Genomic DNA, 17991 nt, shown 5'->3' on the forward strand with positions numbered 1-17991 from the left:
CACCAGACTGTGACCTCTGGGTGAAGGAGGTACTGTGGCCTTTTCCTTGGCTTCCCGGACTTTTAGCACCCACATGTGACAGGTGTCCAATGACTCTTTGCTGATTTCAAGCTCCAGCCTTCGGAGAAGGCAGGTCTGTGTTGTAGACTGTGTCTCTGCTGCTGGGCCTCACGTCTCTGTGAGTAGCACAGGCCCAGCCACGAGCTCAGCTGCTGGAGAACCTCTCCCCATGGACCCCAGCGTCCACCCAGCTGAGCCTTCCTGCTTTCATCTGAAGAGAAGTTGGCAGAGGGAAAGCTGCCAGGGGGGATGCAGACAAACCCCCATCCAGAGTGTGAAACCCACGCCGTCAGCACCAGAAAGCAACAGAAGGCAAGGGAGGAGACCCTCTCAGAGTCTCCATCTGGGAAGAAAGGTGTGACCCTGACGATCACTGGGCGGTGCCAGGCACCACTGCATGGCCACTGGCAAAGGTGTGTGTGGACGGTAAAACCGAGGTGCCACCACCACGGGGAAAAGTGGCCCCTTCAAAACAGCTGCAGCGCGCGCTGACAATTCTGCCTCTTCTGAGTCAATAACCTGGGGCAGTGCAACGAGACTTTGAAAATGCCTTGTTCTTTTTTAGAAAACACAGTAAGGAAGTGGAGAATGCAGTTTATACGACATTGAGGCGTCAGAGGCCACCCCAACACTATGTTTTAGAGAAGAGCGGCAGAGAACCTACGAACAAGAGTAACGAAACAGCACGCGCCCACTAAAGTGACAGGTGACAGACCTCGACTTTCTAAAGCTACGAGGTCCACAGAGGTCCACGTGGAACTGGGACATTGGCCGGAAACCCTGCAGAGCTCGGGCCCAGCGATCGGGACCCACACGATCCGTACCCACACGTGTGTGCGCACCGACAAGACTGGGTGCGCTAGCCTTGAAGTTGCTCCGCTTCCCGGAGTTAGTGGTAATCCTGTGTCCCTGCGGGGCTGCAACCCAGCCTGGCCCTGGGGAGGAGCGCCTGGTGCCAGTCTGGCTGCTGTGTGTATCTTCACCGGCCCAGGCTGAAAATACCCTGGAGCGTCTGGGCACCGTGGAGTTTCAGTTTTAAAGGGGCCCAGTTCCTTTTAAGCCCAACCCGCCACCCCCCAGTCCTGATGATAAGGGAGGCAGGGTGAGGAGAGACGAGAGCCAGGGGCCTCCTCACCCAGCTGGTAGCCAGGCCGCCCTCCTGTGAGAAAGGCAGCGGACCTGTCCCCTGTCCGGCTGAGGAGAAACATCTGGGCCCAGCCCCAGACGAGGGGTGGAGGGACGCAGCCTGTTGGAGCCGTCCCCTGGTCGCCTGGGAAGACAGAGGGCTGATAAGGGTTGGTGCACGTTCCCAGCCAGGCTCTCCCCCAAGCCTGCCCACCCGTCTCCTCCACTGGGCTGGGCAGAGCGGCTCGCCACAGGCCCCAGAGGAAGAAAGCCGCAGGACAAGGCAGAGGCTGGGGGCGTCCCAGGCAGGAGGGCTGGGGGCGGCTCAGGTGGCCACGGAGCACACTACACCCTGTTGGCTCACCGACCCTGAAGGAGGGGGTGGGCACGGCGCCTGGGCGGGAGCAGGAGGCCGTTCAGCAGCACTGTGCCTGGCCCTCTCCCCAGGCTGCGGCTGGACAGGCCTGGTGGGAGTGGTCACCTGGCTCCAAGGAGCCCTGGGCATGCCACTCGGCCCCCACAGCTGCCGTGGCAAGGGGACCTCTGCCACGTCCTTTCTGCTCTCACCACAGCTGAAGGTGAGGCCTGAACTGTGTCCCCCATCCCCACATTGAAGCCTGGTCACCAGCACCTGAGAATGTGACTGTGTTTGGACATAGGGTCTTTACAGAGGTAGTGAGGTCAGAGTGAGCTCTTCGCGGTGGACCCTAATGCCACTTGACTGCCATCCTCAGGAGGAGACACACAACATGTGAGAACAGAAGGAGAAGGTGGCTGGCCCCAAGCCCAGAAGCAAGGCCTTGGAAGGAGCCACCTGCAGTCCTTGACCTTGGCCTCCCAGCCTCCAGAGCCGTGGGGAAGCAGAGCTCTGCTGCTCCAGCCGACCTATCTGTGTTGTGACAGCCGAGCAGACTACTGGGGCATGGGTGGCCTTGTGGAAGGGGCCTCTGGGCCACCCTTCACTCCACTGCAGCACACTCCCCTGGCTCACAGCATGCGTCAGGCAAGAGCGTCTCATGTCCTCTCCCACCTGATCAAAGCTCTCAGGCCTGCACAAGCACAGCCACTGCAGGGCTGGGATCCTGGCCCCTGCTCTGTCCTTAACTGGTGCTTCTCTATGGAAAATGCAAAATCCTTCCCTAGACAGAGCAGAGTCCCTGTAGCTCCTGGACACTGGCCAGAGCTCATGCCAGGGATGGCAGTGGTCCTTCTGGGGTGGACAGCAGGTCTCTCCCTGCCCCAGGCTGGAGCCCAACCCAGACACCAGGGACTCAGGAAGTTCCATGCACCGCAGCTGATGGCATCAAACACAGCCTCTGCCTAGGTTGAGTGGTCCCCGCCCCACCCAATCTGGCCTCCCAGAGCTTCAAAGAGAAGCCACAGAGGAGGAAGAAGCAGAGGCCCAGGCGCAGGTGGACAACAGGCAGCTTACCCCGCTCTACGTCAGCGCCTAGGCTCCAGGGCACCACCTCTCTTTGATGGGCCAAGTTATCTCCAGGTTTGTCCCCGGCATTTTCCAAGATGTGGTGGTGAAACCCCTGCTCATGTGGATCCTACACACATTTTCTAAGTTATCTCATCTCATTTAACTCTCCCCGTAAGCCAGATGGGGTGGAGTTATCAAGCTGGTGAGGCCCCCAATCTTGCACCATTGATCCAAGATGCTTTAGCAGTGGAATTTGGCCTGGCCCCCTGAATGGCTCCCTGGGTTCTCTCCTCCAGCACACTCACACCCACACTCACACAATGCACCTTCCCAGGTGCCTGGGAGACATGAGAAACCCAGTCCCTGGCCTGTCTGCTTTTTAAATGTCGTGGTGCACTGGGCATCCCTGTGAACCACGCCTAGTCTTCAGCCACATCTTGTCCCTGTGAAGAAGGGTCCTCCTCTCAAATTCCTGTCCCCCCTCCCTCCCTGGTCCCCGTGCAGCCAGCTTCCTGGTCTTTAGTGTGGGTGACTGAATGGCCTCCAGAAGGCCTCCATGACATCTCTCTCCAGTCCATCCTCAGAGCCACAGCCAGAGTGAGCTTCCTAAAATACGTCTGATCATATAACTCCCAGCACCCCCTGCTCCAGGAGTAAAATGAATGTGACAAAAAGAGGTGGCTCTTGGTGTCACATTCTCATCAGCTGTATCCAGTGTAAGTGGGACAGTGTGCTGGCTGCATGGACGCAGCTTCAGGGTGGGTCCTCCAGGCTCCCTTGCAACTTGACCCTGAACGCCTGCTCTGAGAAGATCCCGACTCCTTCCCCATCAGGCCCCGGAGAGGCCCTGAAGGTCTGGCATGGTCCCCGCACTAAGCAGGGCATATTTTACACACACTTTCTCGGTCCTCCAGCTAAACACCCTTCAGCTCCCGTCTCCTCCCTGTCCTTGCAGACTGAGCTCAGGATCCCCTCCTTGGGGGCCTCCCCTCCCTGGACTCCTCCTGCTCCAGGCAGGATGTACAGATCACCACATAGAACCCATCTACCCAGTATTGACCAAACTGCTGCAATCACACCTTGCCTTTCTGACTCCCCGACTAGGCTGCAAGGCCCCTGTAGGCAGGAGCCAAGCTTCATTCCCCAAGGGATCCATGGTGCCAGCAGAGAACCCGACACAGTTGGTGCTGGTTACAGATCTCAGCAAGCCAGCGAGCAGGGTTGCTTGTCCTCCCCCGCTCAGACACGCTTCCCAAGACTGCAAGCCATCACCTAGAAGCCAGCTTAAACACTCAGGTTCTGCTCTTTTCCTGACCCCACTAGAGGTTCCTGTGTCCCCAGTGTCACTGTCACTGCCTGCCCCACCCCTATCTGGTATGTAATTTCCCCCCAGCGGCCCACGCTCCAGGGGGAAGTACCAGAGGATTGCTTCATTTCCCAGGGTGTCCACACCCCCTTCCTCCGCTCCCCGGGCTGGCAGCAATACCCTGGGAGGAAATGGCCGTTGGTTGGACACGGCTCCTGGGCCCTCTCACCTCACATTCCCTTCCTAGAGCATCCCGCTGAGCCAGCAAGCTGTACGGGGAGCCTCGCGGAAGGAAGGAAGGAGGCCAGGGCCAAAGTGGCAACATGCATGGAGACCCATAAAAACATCCATGTCCTCGACCTAATAATCCACTCCTGGGAATTGCTTCCAAAGAAATCATTCAGAAGAAGAAAAGGACACAGGACTGTTTATAGCTGGGTTATTTATAACAGGAGAAAGTGGAAGCCAACGCCATGGCCCAAGATAGAAAAGCGACTAAATAAAGGATGGTGTAGTGTATCATAGACCATGGAGAAGGCGTTTAAAATGACAATACGGCTACGCAGAACAAGGACGTCATCTTGGAAATAACAGTAAATAAGAAGAGTGCAGACTTGCGTATATGCTGACTCCAATTATGTAAGAATCCTGTGTGGCTAAATATAATAAAGACCCAAAGCTGAAAGTAGTTATATATAGTGGAATTATCCACTTCTCCCTTCTTTTAAATGAGAGAGAGAGAGAAATAGTCATTGTGTTAGGATGATGAAGGTTTATGGTTTACCTGAAAATGTTCAAGATTAGCTTAATAATAAGGGAATATCTTACTTTTTTATAGTACTGGGTAGAGGACCCAAGGTCTCATGCATGCCAGACTAGTGCTCTACCACTGAGCCACATTCCCAGTCCTTTTTATTTTATTTATTTCTTTTTTATTTTTGAGACAGGATCTCACTGAGTTGCGCAGACAGGCCTCCAAGTGGCTGGGATCACAGGCATGCACCAAGGGTTTTTTCTTGATCACACTTTGATCATTGGTTGAGAAACAAGAACCAGAACATTCCTCCTTCAGACTTTGTCAGTGGACGGCTGAAGCCTCATGATTCATCTGCTGCAGGGCCACAGCCTGGGTGCCACAGAGGCACTTGGAGGACATCTGGCTACCCCACTCCTATCCTCTCCAGCCTCAGGTCACAGCCCAGAGCCCACAGGCTCCCGTGTCCCTGAGGCCTCCTTTTCGGAGCTAGAGAGAGAATCTGGGGAAAGGACCTGAGGAGAGTCCAGGAGGCCTGGGCAGGAGGAGAGACTCAAATCCTGCATTTGGGGTGTGAACATAAAGTCTGAGATTGAGTTGTCTTTTTCCTCAACAAAAGTTGTTGGGCTGGGGTTAAATCTGATCCCCGGCTCCTCAATAAGTGAATGAATAATAATCAATAAAAGTGTTGGTGGTCAGCTAAAGCTCAGGCCTTCTCACGTAAACCTGAGCACGGGCTGTCCTTCACTGTTCTGAGTCCTCCCAGGGGTGCGGCACAGCGGCCTCGCCGGCTCCTCCCTCTGGTCCCTCCCTCTGGTTGCGCTGGGGCACTCAGGGCCAGATGCAGGGCCACCCTCGGTGCTCCTCGGTGCTCCCGTGAGCCCTGCCATCCAGGGTCCCCTTTGCAGCCTGCAGAGAGCACACCGTCCACCCTCTTCCTGGCCTGCAGAGCCCTGCTCGTCAGCCCCCTGGCCGTGACCACCTGCTCTCCCATCCCTCCGCGCACACACGTGCGCACGCACCCACACTCAGGAGACCCTGCGTTCTGGTAGCCGCTGTCCCCGCCTGACCCCTTCACCATGGCCGCCTGTCGGGTGCGGCTCAGCACACAGAGGCTGTCCTTGTTGGCTGACGTCCTCAACCCAGGGGGTGGCAGCACCTGGGCGTCCCCGCAGCTCATTCTACCCGGAAGGTCACTTCCCTCGGCCTCTGCCTCCAGGGCCAGTCCCTTCCCTCGGCCTCCACAAGGCTCTTGGCTCTCACTCTCTCGGGCAGAACCGAGCATTCGTGTGGCCCTGGACGTTCGTGGAAAGGTTGAACAATGTGCGTGCGCTTCCAGGCCAGGCCCCTTCCTACAGCTAAGCAGAGGGCTTCGCACCATCCCTGTTTAACTTCATTCTGTTGGTTCTGGCCGGTGTCTCATCCTGCATTAATCATTTTCGACTTGAGTGTGTCCTGTGTCCCATTAATAATTCCAGCTGTGGGTCATCTGGATTCTTTCTACCTTTCATTCAAGTCATTAGCAAAACTGTTTAATAAGCCAGGACCAAGAATAGAGCCCTGTGTCCTGCCCTGGAGACTCCTATCCTCAGGAAAGGCAGGGGTCCTTGATGACGATGCTTCCAGCAAGGTAGCTCTGTCCACTCTGAATCCATCTTAGCAAAAATATCCGTTGTTGTAAAAGCAATGTGACTGTTTGAGAAACAAGAAGGCACTCAACTCCCTAAACCCACTGGAAGCTCCAGACTGCTGCCCACTGAGGCAGGGGGATGGCTCTGCTGTGAACGGCTGGCCTCACCCTCCACTCCCTGCAGCTATCTTGTGGACTCAGACTCTACCCTCCCTGTGGGGCAAAAGACCAGTCAAGACACAGAACCAGGTGAGGCAGGGGGAAGCCAGAAAAGCTACACACTGGTAACCCCTCAGCCAGGGTTTCACCTTCTGCAGTTTCAGTTACCTGTGATCCGCTGCAGTCTGATGATATTAAATAAAAAATGCCAGAAATAAACAGTTTATCAGTTTGAAGTTGCACTCCCTTCTGAATACCACGATGGAATTTCACACTGCCATGTTCCTGCCTGCCGAGCATGTGAATCACATTCTCCATCCAGTGTTTCCACACGGTATGTGCTACCTGCCTGCTGGTTACTTGGCAGCTGTCTTGGCTCAGATCCACAGCCTGTGTTCAAATAACCCTCATTCTACTTAAGAAAGGCCCAAAGTGCATGAGTAGTGATGCTGGTGATTCAGGTCTGCCAAAGCAAAGGTGAAGGGCTTCCTTTATGTGAAAGCCCAGGCCCTGTGAGCTGAGCTCTGACCGGCTACTCCATGTCAAGACACCCCAGGGTGCAGTCTGGACAGATGCAGGAGACACAGGCTCTGGCCCAGCACTGCCCTAAGAAGGCCCAGTGTCCCATGGAAGTACAGAGAGTTTGCCAGCAGCACTGACCACCCCACCAGACTCCTGGGCTGGAGAGGACCCCAGATGGTCTCGTCCATCCCATGTCCCAGACAGAGCTGCACTCACGGTGGAGGGTAGGGTGGGCTGTTCCCTCCCACGACGAGAACTGCTGACCTACTGTGTGCCAGGCACCATTCCAACCACCTACTTTGGACAAGCACTGACTCAGTCGGCCCTCCTAAGGACCCTCCCAGGCAGGTGCCATCAGCGTTTCCATTGGACGGACGGACGGACGTGCAAGCCAAGCTGCAGGCAGGTCTGCAGCTACTAAATGGGAAAGTCGGGATGGACACCCAGCCTCCTGGCTCGGCGTCTGCGCTCTTCCCACGTGGCTGCCTCTCCACTGTGTGCAGCCACATCCCACCCTTGTTCTTGAGATATGTAGAGCACACATTAAGCTCATCGTGGGACACCAGGCCGACAGTGGGGTCTCAGAGCTTAGAGTCCAGAGGAGATATGGGAAAGGGCTTTGAAAAGAAAGAGCACTTCCTTTGTGGCCACTGCACAGGTCCGAGCTTCCTTTCTGCTGTAGAAAGCCTCCCTGTCCTGCTCAGGAAGACTCTCTGCCGCATAGCTCAGCTCACACTCAACAGCGTCACCCTCTCCTGCCATCTCCCACTAGAAGACACCCTCGGGCTGTTATGATTGTTCACGGTATTGATTCAATTAGAATTAACACCAGCACCTTGGTTTTATGGGACAGCTCAACTTTTTAAGGTGGGTTCATAAATCACCTAACTTATTGCATGCATGATCTTACTGCCTCCTCAACACAGCCTGTCAGTCAGCAAAGCAGGTGTCAGGGCTTGAGGCGCAGTGGTAGAGCGCTCACCTAGCACGTGCAAGGCCCTCGGTTCGATCCTCAGCACCACATAAAAATAAATAAACAAAATAAAGGTATTGTGTCCAACTAAAAAGTAAATATTTTTAAAAAAATAAAGCAGGTGTCACAGACGAGGACCTGACCGCCACTGTGGACCTGAAACCCCGGTTTCGCCGTCCGCCTTCTGTACCCCGTCCATCCCTTGGCCTATCACAGCCTGTGGCCACCCGGTCCTTCAGACTACCACCTGATTCCAACGTGACCAGCAGAGTGACCCCCACGAACCCTCCCATGGGCACGAGAGGCAGGACTCGTGATGAGGGCTTCTAGGAGCCGCACAACTCCACAGGGAAGAGGCGCCCAGTCCCCACCGTGGGGCGCCTCTACAATCAGAAGGGCTGTGGAGAATGCAGCACAAGAAGCAGAAGGATCACAGTCCCAGGCACCACCAGGGGGGAAACTGCTCCTCTTGATGGTGTGGCTCTTGCACTGGTCCCAGGATGTCAAGAAGCAGCCTAAAGGGCTCTCCTAATGGCTGTCATTCTCTGTAGAAATGGGACACACACGCACCCCTGGGTTCCCAGTCACGCCCGCCTGCCTCTCTAGATCTCCCCAGCGCATTGAAGTGCAGAGGGCATCACTGAAGCCCCCTGTGCCTGGGTGGCAGCCCTCAGGTCAACCAAGAAGAGCGCCTGCTCCCAGAACAGCGCGAAGCCCAGGTCAAGAGGCGGGAGGGCTCCTCCTCAGCCTCCCGCCAGGTCAGCGGGAGGCAGTGGCACTTCAGACCAGTTCAGAGACGGCTGCAGCTGCTCCGGTTGCAGCTGTCCGCGAGGCCTGCAGATTCTGCCAGGCACTGCAGACATGCATGAAGTCCTCCTGGCCCCTGCAGCTGAGCTGACCCTTCCAGGAGAAAGCACCTGATGGCCACTGCACGTCCTGCAGAACTTTCCTCCCTTCTGCCCCGATCCCCAGCAATGTTCTGTGTGGTAGCTGCTTCATCAGCTCGGTCCCACAGGAGGACAAACACTGACCTGGAGAGAGCCCCCAGCCACCCTGAGAGACGTACAGCACGTGTGAGAAGCCACTAAACTGTGGCACTGTGTGTCAGGGCGACTCACGCCTCTCTACACTCATGCGGCGGAGCTCTTTACAGTCCTCTGGTTTTGTGACCATTTCTTTCGTCTCTGTTTCTCATTATGCCTCTGGAGTCTGTGGGTCTTCTGGGTAAACACTGTGACTTAATTATTCTCATTGCTGATTTCTCAGCACACAGCTTTAATAAGGGAATGAAAGTTCATCAGTGAAGGCATTGGGTATTGGAGAGCAAGATGTTGAAGGAGATCACGTAGCATCGTGCCAGGCCTGGTCCTTTATGGAGGTGGGGACTGCACGTGATCTGGAGCAGGTCCCCTACCCTGCGGCACCACGCTCTCTCTCTGGAAAGACACTGGAAGTGACCCATCCCTGCATGGAAATGCTCCACATCACCCCAGAGACCTCCCCTCCGTATCTGGAAGGTCTTTGAGATGTAAAGATTTTGAGATGAGGGGTCATCCTGAATTGTCAGTGACACACGTCCCTATAAGGAACACAGGCGAGGACCAGCAAAGGCTGAGTGACGTAGCCCTCTGTAAGTCAAGACCCAGCAACCACCAGGAACCGGAAGAGGTGCAGGAGGCACCTTGACTCTGGCCTCCAGAATGGAGAGAATCAGCGTTTGTGTTCTGAGCCAGCCAGCTGGTGGTCCATTGTTCAGGTAGGCCTGCCTGCTCGGCTGGCTTGGAGCCTCCCCTGTGCGGTACGGCGGCACCTGGCCAGAGCACCAGGCATGTCCCCACACCTCCCATCCATCTCCCCTAAGAAAATCCATTTACAATCCTCCGGGTCCCCCTCCTCCCCACACTCAAACCGGAGCCTTCATGAGGGGAACCCAGCATGACTGGGCAAAGGGGCCCAGGGCCCTGAGAAAGGCTCTTGGTAGGAAGGAAGGTGCGGGCCGCCCCCGGGGCGGGGCCCTCCAGCCCTCTGACGCTCACTGCTGCTCACCCGCCCTCTCCACCTGCACAGGAGATGGTGCCCGAGGGGGAGACCTGGAGTGTGGGAGACCCCCAAGAACCCCGAGGGGGCAATTCAGAGCCGGGAGGAAATAAACAGTCACGGGTCCACTTAAGCACAAGGGTCCAGGGTCCTGTTGCAGCTGCAGCCAGGAGGCCTAGACCCACTACAGCTGGGCCACTGCCTTCCCCCATGTCCTCATCTTTAAAATTAAGGGGGTGAGAAAAAGTGCTCACGCTCCTCCTTGCTCAAAGTGCTTATACCCTGACTGGCACCCCTTACAAACCCGCTGTTTCCCCCACCTTAGGTGCTGGCACCAGGGTCCCCCAGGGACAGGGCCTCAGGAGGCTTCCAGATGTGCAGGTGAGGGCCAAGAGGCAACCCGAGGTGAAGGCCCAGCCCTGAGCCTCCTGGCAGCAGCGGGCAGCGGGGGTGAGTCCGGGAGGCCTGTGGCTTCTCCAGGAACCACACCGCCCTGGAGGAGGACAAGGGAAGAACAGGGCCCAGGACCCCAGCCACAGCCTCCCAGGTCTGCCAAGCCGCGCGAACATCCTTACCTAGAGATCAAAATGATAAATCTAAGCAGAAGTCCACCCGGTGGGCCTTCAACAGAGGCAGTCAGGAGCCCGAGGGCCAGCTTTCAGGTCTGTCCCACACCGCGGCGGTGAGGCTGCTCAGAAGAGAACTTCCACTATCCCTAGAGCATATCTCGAGAGCATGACAAGCCGAGCCTGAGGCCTGGGAATGTAGTTCAGGAGCTGAGATGGGTGGGGGTAGGGTCCGTCTAGCCCAGTGAACTACTCAGGTAGAGGTCTAGCAGGGAGGCCCAAGGAGGCCGGAGCCTCCAGTGATGAAATTCTCTGCGCCCTGGGGCAGGTGCCTGGGCTGTGCAATGGCAGCTGCAGGTTCTGCTTCTTGTTTCTGTTCCTGGTCTAGTTGGGTGGGGGCTGAGGCCTGTGGCAGGCTGTTACTCCTGCTCCACCTGGCTCGTCCCTGGGCAGCCCTGGGCTCGGAGGGGACACGCTGGCTTTTCAGGGAGTGCAGAGGTGGGGCGGGGGAGCTCAGCCGCAGACGTGAGCGCAGCCTGTGTGAGGCCCGGGGTTTGACCCCAGTGGGAGGAACGAGTGGGCTGTGGTGGCTGTGAGTGGGACAGGAGCTGGTGTGTGTGTGGTTTACTCCCAGAGGCCTCTGGGCGGAGCAGCTCAGGGCCTGCGGTGCCTTTTGGTGGGTTTGCCTAGAGTTCATAAACAACGCTGGGGACATGTCTGATGTGACGCCCATTTCTGGAACATCAGCTGCAATATCCAGAGCTTCTCAGTGTCCCCATCTGAGAGCCCCCAGCTGGGGGACTCCCTTGGGGCCAAGAACCTGTTTCAAATCGACTTCCTCAGCAGGAGCCTTGGGGTGCAGACACAGGCAGGAGTGTGCTCACCCTTGGACTCGGTCTCCTGTCCCCGCAGACCCCCAGGGCTGCCAGGAGGGGAGGACAGCACGGCAGAGGAATCCCGGCTGAGGCGGGGTTTCTCCACCCCGTTACAGAGAAGCTGACTCTGAACTCCCACGTACCTCCGAGTTCATCAAGATAGTATCTTGTACTTTTTATGTCATGTCATGTGCGTATATTTTGTTTCCCCAAATAGAAGAGAGTGCCTTTTATGGCAGCAACGGCACCTGACATTTCTCCGTGTCCCCCAGCAAGTCCTCCCACTGCGAACGCATTTATGGGCTTCTCTTCCAGGAGCAGCTGTGAGCCCCGCTCGGCAGGCACCCAGGGCTCCGCTCTCGCCAGGCCCTCTGACTGGGATACCTGCCCCTCAGAGAGCTGGGCAGCTGAGTCCTCTTCCTCTCAACACCCACCTCTGCCATCTCTAACGGATGAGCCCCAGGCTGGGAGGCCCCTCCTTCCTGCGGTACATGGCATCCGGTCTAGGTGCTTCCCCTCCTAGACTGCAGGTTCTTCGGGGGCCAGCAAGGTGACAGATACATTCTGGTCTGGATCCCCAGTGCCCGGTGGGCAGTGAGGGTCCAGGGCGTGTTGGTGTTGGCTGAGTCTAATATGCCAGTGTGGCATCCTGTGAATTGCCACCAATGATTAGAAAGGTCCAGCCTGGGAAAGAGCTGTGACCCCTGCCCCCAGGCCAGGAGGATGGCCCTGGTGGAGTGCAAGCAGGTATACATGCAGGGCAAATGCATTAGAAAGGAAGGCTGGGACATCTCTGATGTGACCGACGCCTGTTTCTCAGACGGGGAGAATGTCAGCTCCAACATCCAGCTTCTCGGGGTCCCCATCTCACAGTGTCTGGCTAAGGCTTCTTAAAACTACCACAAGGGATGGGCTTCAGTGGCATCTCAGAGGGGTCCCTCACAGGGGACCCTGCCTGTCCACCTTGCCTCTTCTACAGAGACTCTAGAGGCTTGGATTGGCAGTGAGGCCTTTCCCTGGAATAGGGTTTGGTGCATCCAAACACAAACTACAGGGTGTGCCCCAGGGGCCCAGTTTCCACGATTCCCAGGAGAAAGGTATTCAGAAAGCCCAAGAGGAAACAGATGGGGTGCTCACTGCCCAAAGACCAAAGGACAGGGACAGTGTCCTCTCTGGTCTGGCCCAGGCAGACCCCCTTGGGCGAGGAGCTCCTGCAGGGCCCTGGGGCCATGTGGTTGGGGTGGCTGAGTCTCTACTTTGTCAGCATTGTCATTGTCTGGTGTGTGGCACAGAGAGATAAAAGTATCCACACAACATCCTGCAGGCTGAACATGAGGTGCATCTTGCTGTTGTGAGGAAACTCTGATAAGAAGACTCCCCCGGGACCCACTTCAAGGCCCAGGCCGCACCTTCCCAGATGAGGGCCGCACTGCCCGCCACAGACCTCTGTTCTTTACTGTGTGTGGGGACAGTCAGAGAGCCCTGTTCCACCCAGAGCTGGGTGACTTCTCCAGGACTTCCAGGGAGCTGAGCCGGCTAGGCTGGCTCTGTAGACCTCTGGTGTTATCACTGGAGGGAGGCAGAGCTGCCTTCGGATTTCTCTGGAACTGAAATGCTTTCTCTTGCGGCCCTGATAAGATTCCGGGGCTGCAGAGCTGCAGTGCTCAGATTTCCCACGGAGGCTCTGCAATCTGCCTCCAGTGCTCATCTGGCCCGCCAGGGTGCCCCACGGCCCCACTGCCCCTCTTCCCCTGGGACAAGCAACCAAGTGAAGCCATTGCCAGGGGTCCCAGAGCTCAGTGGAGCCAGAGAGGAATGCAGGGCATGTGTCAGTCCCCACTCCAGCTTCCAGAGGCTGCGATACCTCCAATGACGACCCCAGCCCCAGCCTGTGGGCGGAGGGCAGCGAGAGTGTGGGCTTCTGCGGGGACACCTCCAAACAACGTTTTCTAGGGCTTGGGGTCTCCTCTGTCCTCGTAATATTTTTTAATGCCTTAGGAAATGTTTAATAAGGCCAAACGGTATGAATGAAAACAGACTACAAAGTGGACACGTCAGGTATACCAGCGCGTACACTCTTGTCATTACCAATACTGTCACTCCTTGAGGATGAAGACATGGCAGCTCTCTATTTTTGGGGGGAGGAGGGTGGCACCAGGGATTGAACTCAGGGGCTCTCAACCACTGAGCCACATCCCCAGTCCTATTTTGTATTTTATTTAGAGACAGGGTCTCACTGAGTTGCTTAGCGCCTCGCTGTTGCTGAGGCTTTGAATTACAATCTTCCTGCCTCAGCCTCCAGAGCTGCTGGGATTATAGGCCTGCATCACTGCACCTGGCTCTCTATATTTTTAAAAAATATTTATTTTTAGGTTTTAGGTGGACACAATACCTTTATATTTATGTGGTGCTGAGGATCGAACCCAGTGCCTCATGCATGCTAGGTGAGCACTACCCCTGAGCCACAGCCCCAGACCCAAGGCTCTATATTTTTAAGTAACATTTTAAGTACAAGATGTGGCACATAATAAATGCTCAACGGATATCAAATAAACGGTGCAGACAATATCCAGGAGGAACCTGGCATGCCTCAAGGAGGACAGGCTCCTTCACTGTCTCCATCCAGGAATTCCTGATTTGTTCAGTGGTGATAAAGTTTAGTTTTCACTCCTTTACACCTTTCATTGGTTCAACTAAATAGCAGACACATGTTGTGGGGAGATACTTTGAATTTTCATGTTATCTACTATTTAGCTGAACAAGTGAAGGATTTAGTCTGGGAAAGTTAAACTTTTTTTCAAGCACCCTCAGGCTACTTGGCAGTGCCTACGGTTTGAAGGAACTGAGAATACTAATTTAAATTCAGTGTTCAAAGTTTCCAGCTCTTTCTTACTAAACACCTATGTTCTCTGGGTTCCTATCTATGATAACTTCACTCATTATTTTTTTCTACAGAAGAACCACATTTGTATCACAAGAGGTCTGTATTTCTCATGGAGCCATGGAAATTTCTGCCTACAACAATCAAAGCTAACATACCTAAACACTGTTTTTTTAAAAATCTGATCTTTGTCTCATTTCTAGCAACAAACTTACTCATCTAACAAGTCTTTATTGGATGGCACTGGCCCTAGAATACGTAAGAATGGCCCTGCCTCCTGCAACCTTCAGGGAGAGTTAGGCAGGTGACAGTCACAGAGCTGCCCCATGCCCCAATGGTGGTCTGAACAAAGTATTCTGAGACTGAAGGCATCTGGGAGGGCTTGCAGAGGTGGTGGCTTCTGAGCTGCAGATTGAGGGGGGAGGAGCTCCCAGTTTCTGCTAAATTCACCAAGCAAGCTTTTGTTGAGAACCGTGATTTGAGGCTCTGCACGGTGCTCATCTCTGGAGGTCTGCAGACCTGCACACAGCCCCTGCCTGGACACCTTGGTGAGCGCAAACCTAGGTGATCCCAGCTCCTCTATCGGTGATCCAGGAAGTGACTTCTGCCGTCTCTCCAGCACATGGTCTTCCCTCTTTGCTGTGTCTGCATTCTTGCTGTCTCTCAGTCAGAATACACCTTCACTCAGAGGGGCTCCCCACCCTGACTGCCTCGCACACTCCATGAGCTGCACCTCTGCCCTCTCACCCCTGCTGCCTCAGGGCCACGCTCTTATGCAACACTGCAGAGTTTCTACTGCCCATGGAGCAGAATCCAGGGGGACACACACCAGCTGGCCTACAATCTGCATAGAAGGAATTGAGACTATTGATTTAAATCTGAAGTTCTCAGTCTCCAGCTCCTTCTTCACTGTACTCCTCTGTCCTCTGGGTACACCAGGAGTCTACAATAACTTCACCTGGAATCTTTTCTAGAGAAGACAGTCTGTACGAATTGGAAAAGGGCACACAGCTAGGCAAGGGGATTTTCCTTCCTGCAGATGGCCTGGGTCCCAGCCCCCACCCACCTGCTGGGCAGCACCTGCTGTGACTCAGTGGCCCCTCCTCTCTTGCTCTCCCTCCAGCCACTGGCCTACTCTCCTGAACAGAGGGGCATGTTCTGCCTGCACCTGCTCCTCGGGTTTTCCTCTCACCTTGCTTGAGGCTTCCTTTGAGGCTCACCTGCTCTGCACTCCATTCATGTTCTGAGCAGTCACTTATTTAGCACACGCACTGAAAGTCATACACCCGACAGGACACAGGGAATCCTACTGGACTGTGGGTGTCAAAGGCAGGGGTCTGACGGCAGCCACCCGACTCCTGTTTATTCCAGAGGGCCAGCGTCCAGGCTGACGGAAGGACCAATGTCGAGGACGAGATAAAACTGACTTAAAAAAAAAAAATTCCCAATGGCTCCTGCCAGGTAAGAGGGTTCTAGAGGGGAAGGTGAGCCTCACAGGTCTGGTTTGAATTCCTAGTCTTGGAAGGAATTTAACTCAGTTTCTTCCCAAACCAGCAGTCCCCCCATGTCTCAAGAGTGGCCTTCACCTCTCAAAACCACTCTGAGCTTTTCAGGAATCCCCAAGCCCACCACACACCCTGTGCCCCACCAGGACAAGCCAACTTCCTAGCTGAGCATCGTCATTTCCTGCCCCTTGTGCCCCCCTCACTTCACCAATACTAGCAGTGGCAGTTTTTTTTTCAGGTGATTTTGACAGACACTTCAAAAGCAGCCATTCCCAACCAGCAAACCTGGGTGGTCACAGTGATCTGCCAGGCTTCCTGTCAGGCTGAGGGATGCCTCCTCCCGGCCCCTCCCAGGCCCCAAAACTCCAGGGAGTTCTCTCCATCTCTCAGTTCCTAAAGGGTGGGCCTTCCCTTTTCATGCCCCACCCCCAAACCACACAGGAAACTGCTGTGCTGACTGTTTCAGGGTCTCCACCACCCACTGCTCCTTCCTCAACTGAGTGGGAGAGAAAGTACCCCAGTGGCAGGAGCCCTTTGGAGGTTTTCCTGAAGTTCAAACTTGCTTTAAGTGTAAACTCGCTTTCCTCTTATCTCAGTCCATTCTTGGAGGGATTAGAAAAGGCATAATTCGTATTGAACCCCTTCCCCCAGGTTTAAGGCATCCCAAGTCTCCAAGACGAGGGATCCTGCATCTATAGCAACTTTCTCTGCTTTGTGATTGTTTCCACAGACAGTCCTTCTCAGACCCCAGTGGATCTCATGGTCCCTCCCTCCCTGAAGACTCCCAGGTGATCCTAGTTCCTGGAAGACAAGTGGGTGAGGTGAACATGCAGGACAAACCCACTGTCCCTTCAGAGAAGGCAAGCAGGAGTCCAGCTTAGGAGACTGGCCTCAGGCGCCACAGCTGGCTAGTAAGAGCCAGCAGTTACTGCATCCTGAGGACAGCAGACCACAGCCCAGAGGGGAGCAGTGTCCTTTAGAGTACCAGTGGGAACCACCTTAAAAACAGCATGACATTTGCGGCTTCTCTTTGCTCTTTTCAAAAGCCCCAGGTCCTGCTAAGGTTGATTTAGGTTAGGTGTCAGTTTTAAGGGGGAGAGGAAGCCACTCCTCCTATGAACGGTGGTGGCCCTCACCCCACTAAGACTGGACCGGACAGAAAGTCCCCAGCCCTCCTCCCAGCAGTCAGAGGAGCCTGGGTCCCCTCTGGAGCCCCCCCAGATCTGACCAACACACAGTCTCAGAGGACAGGGGCATCCGGGAGCCTAGGGTCTCACTAGAAATAAGGTCATCTGACGGCGGGTTAGGGGCGCTTTTCAGAAAGTTATGAAAGATGAGGCGGGCACAGAGGGACTCCAGAAAGGCCACTCTGCAAGTGACAAGGGAAGCCCCAGACCTGCAAAGAGGGCCAGCCGCTCACGGCAGCTGTTTCAGTTTCAGGGCCACCTCTGGGATTCGGGGCTCTGCCCTCTGGCCGGTCGCGGCCGCACTCTGTCCCATCAGAGCGGTGGCCGCCCTCGGTTTCTCTCCAGCGTGCGAGTGCGGGGCCAGGAGCCGCGCCGGGAAAGGCCCCCCGCGCCCGCCCGGCTGCCCGGCAGGTCGCCCCGCGGCGCGGGCCGCTCCTTACCTCCATGTCCCCGGCGAGTCGCGCCGCGGCGGGCGAAGGCGAGGCGCAGCAGTGGCCGCGCGCAGCAGGACGCGGAGGAGGAGGAGGGCCCGGGCGAGGGCGGGGCGGAGGCGGCGGGCGAGCGCGTTTAAATTTAGACGCAGATCTAAACAGACACTGTCCCTCCTCGGGCGGGACCGGCGCGCCGGCGACTCCGTCCATCTGCCCAAACAAGGGGTGCGCGGCCCGCCCGCGCGGCCCGCTCCGCTCGCCCGGCCAGGGGTCAGGGGCGTCGGCCGCCCTCCTCCTTCCCGAGTCCACCCTCCCTGCCTTGGGCTCCGCGCTCTCCTCTCTTCGCAGTGAACCTCACACCTGGTTTTCCCGGGGTCCCCCGGGGCGGCCGCTCCACCTGCGGGAGCTGTTCAGACCGCGGCTCCGCGTGGCGCGACGGCCACCTTCCCCGACGCCCCTCCCTCCCCAGTTCGGTGAACCGCTGCGCTCTGCCCACCTGCCATCCACCTGTGTTTCAGGGAGGCAGGAGGAGAAAAATAAGGAATCAAGGCAAA

General features: G+C 56.0%; 1 protein-coding gene across 5 annotated transcripts in view; it reads right to left on the minus strand.

The window, feature by feature from the left end:
- Rcsd1 (RCSD domain containing 1) overlaps positions 1–17551 on the minus strand; it is a 52192-nt gene extending 34641 nt beyond the window's left edge. For 4 of the 5 annotated variants that reach the window (XM_071600352.1, XM_071600353.1, XM_027922831.2 and 1 more), the window contains exon 1: positions 17447–17467. In XM_071600352.1, the coding sequence (XP_071456453.1) occupies positions 17447–17452 (6 nt within the window). In that variant the 5' untranslated portion in view covers positions 17453–17467. Of the gene's footprint in view, positions 1–17446 lie in introns of all 5 variants that reach the window. The other variant, XM_071600354.1, reaches the window with a different exon arrangement.
- Between the last annotated feature and the right edge of the window lie 440 nt (positions 17552–17991).

Source organism: Marmota flaviventris, chromosome 12 (genome assembly GCF_047511675.1).
Source record: "Marmota flaviventris isolate mMarFla1 chromosome 12, mMarFla1.hap1, whole genome shotgun sequence".
NCBI classification, from domain to species: Eukaryota; Metazoa; Chordata; class Mammalia; order Rodentia; family Sciuridae; genus Marmota; species Marmota flaviventris.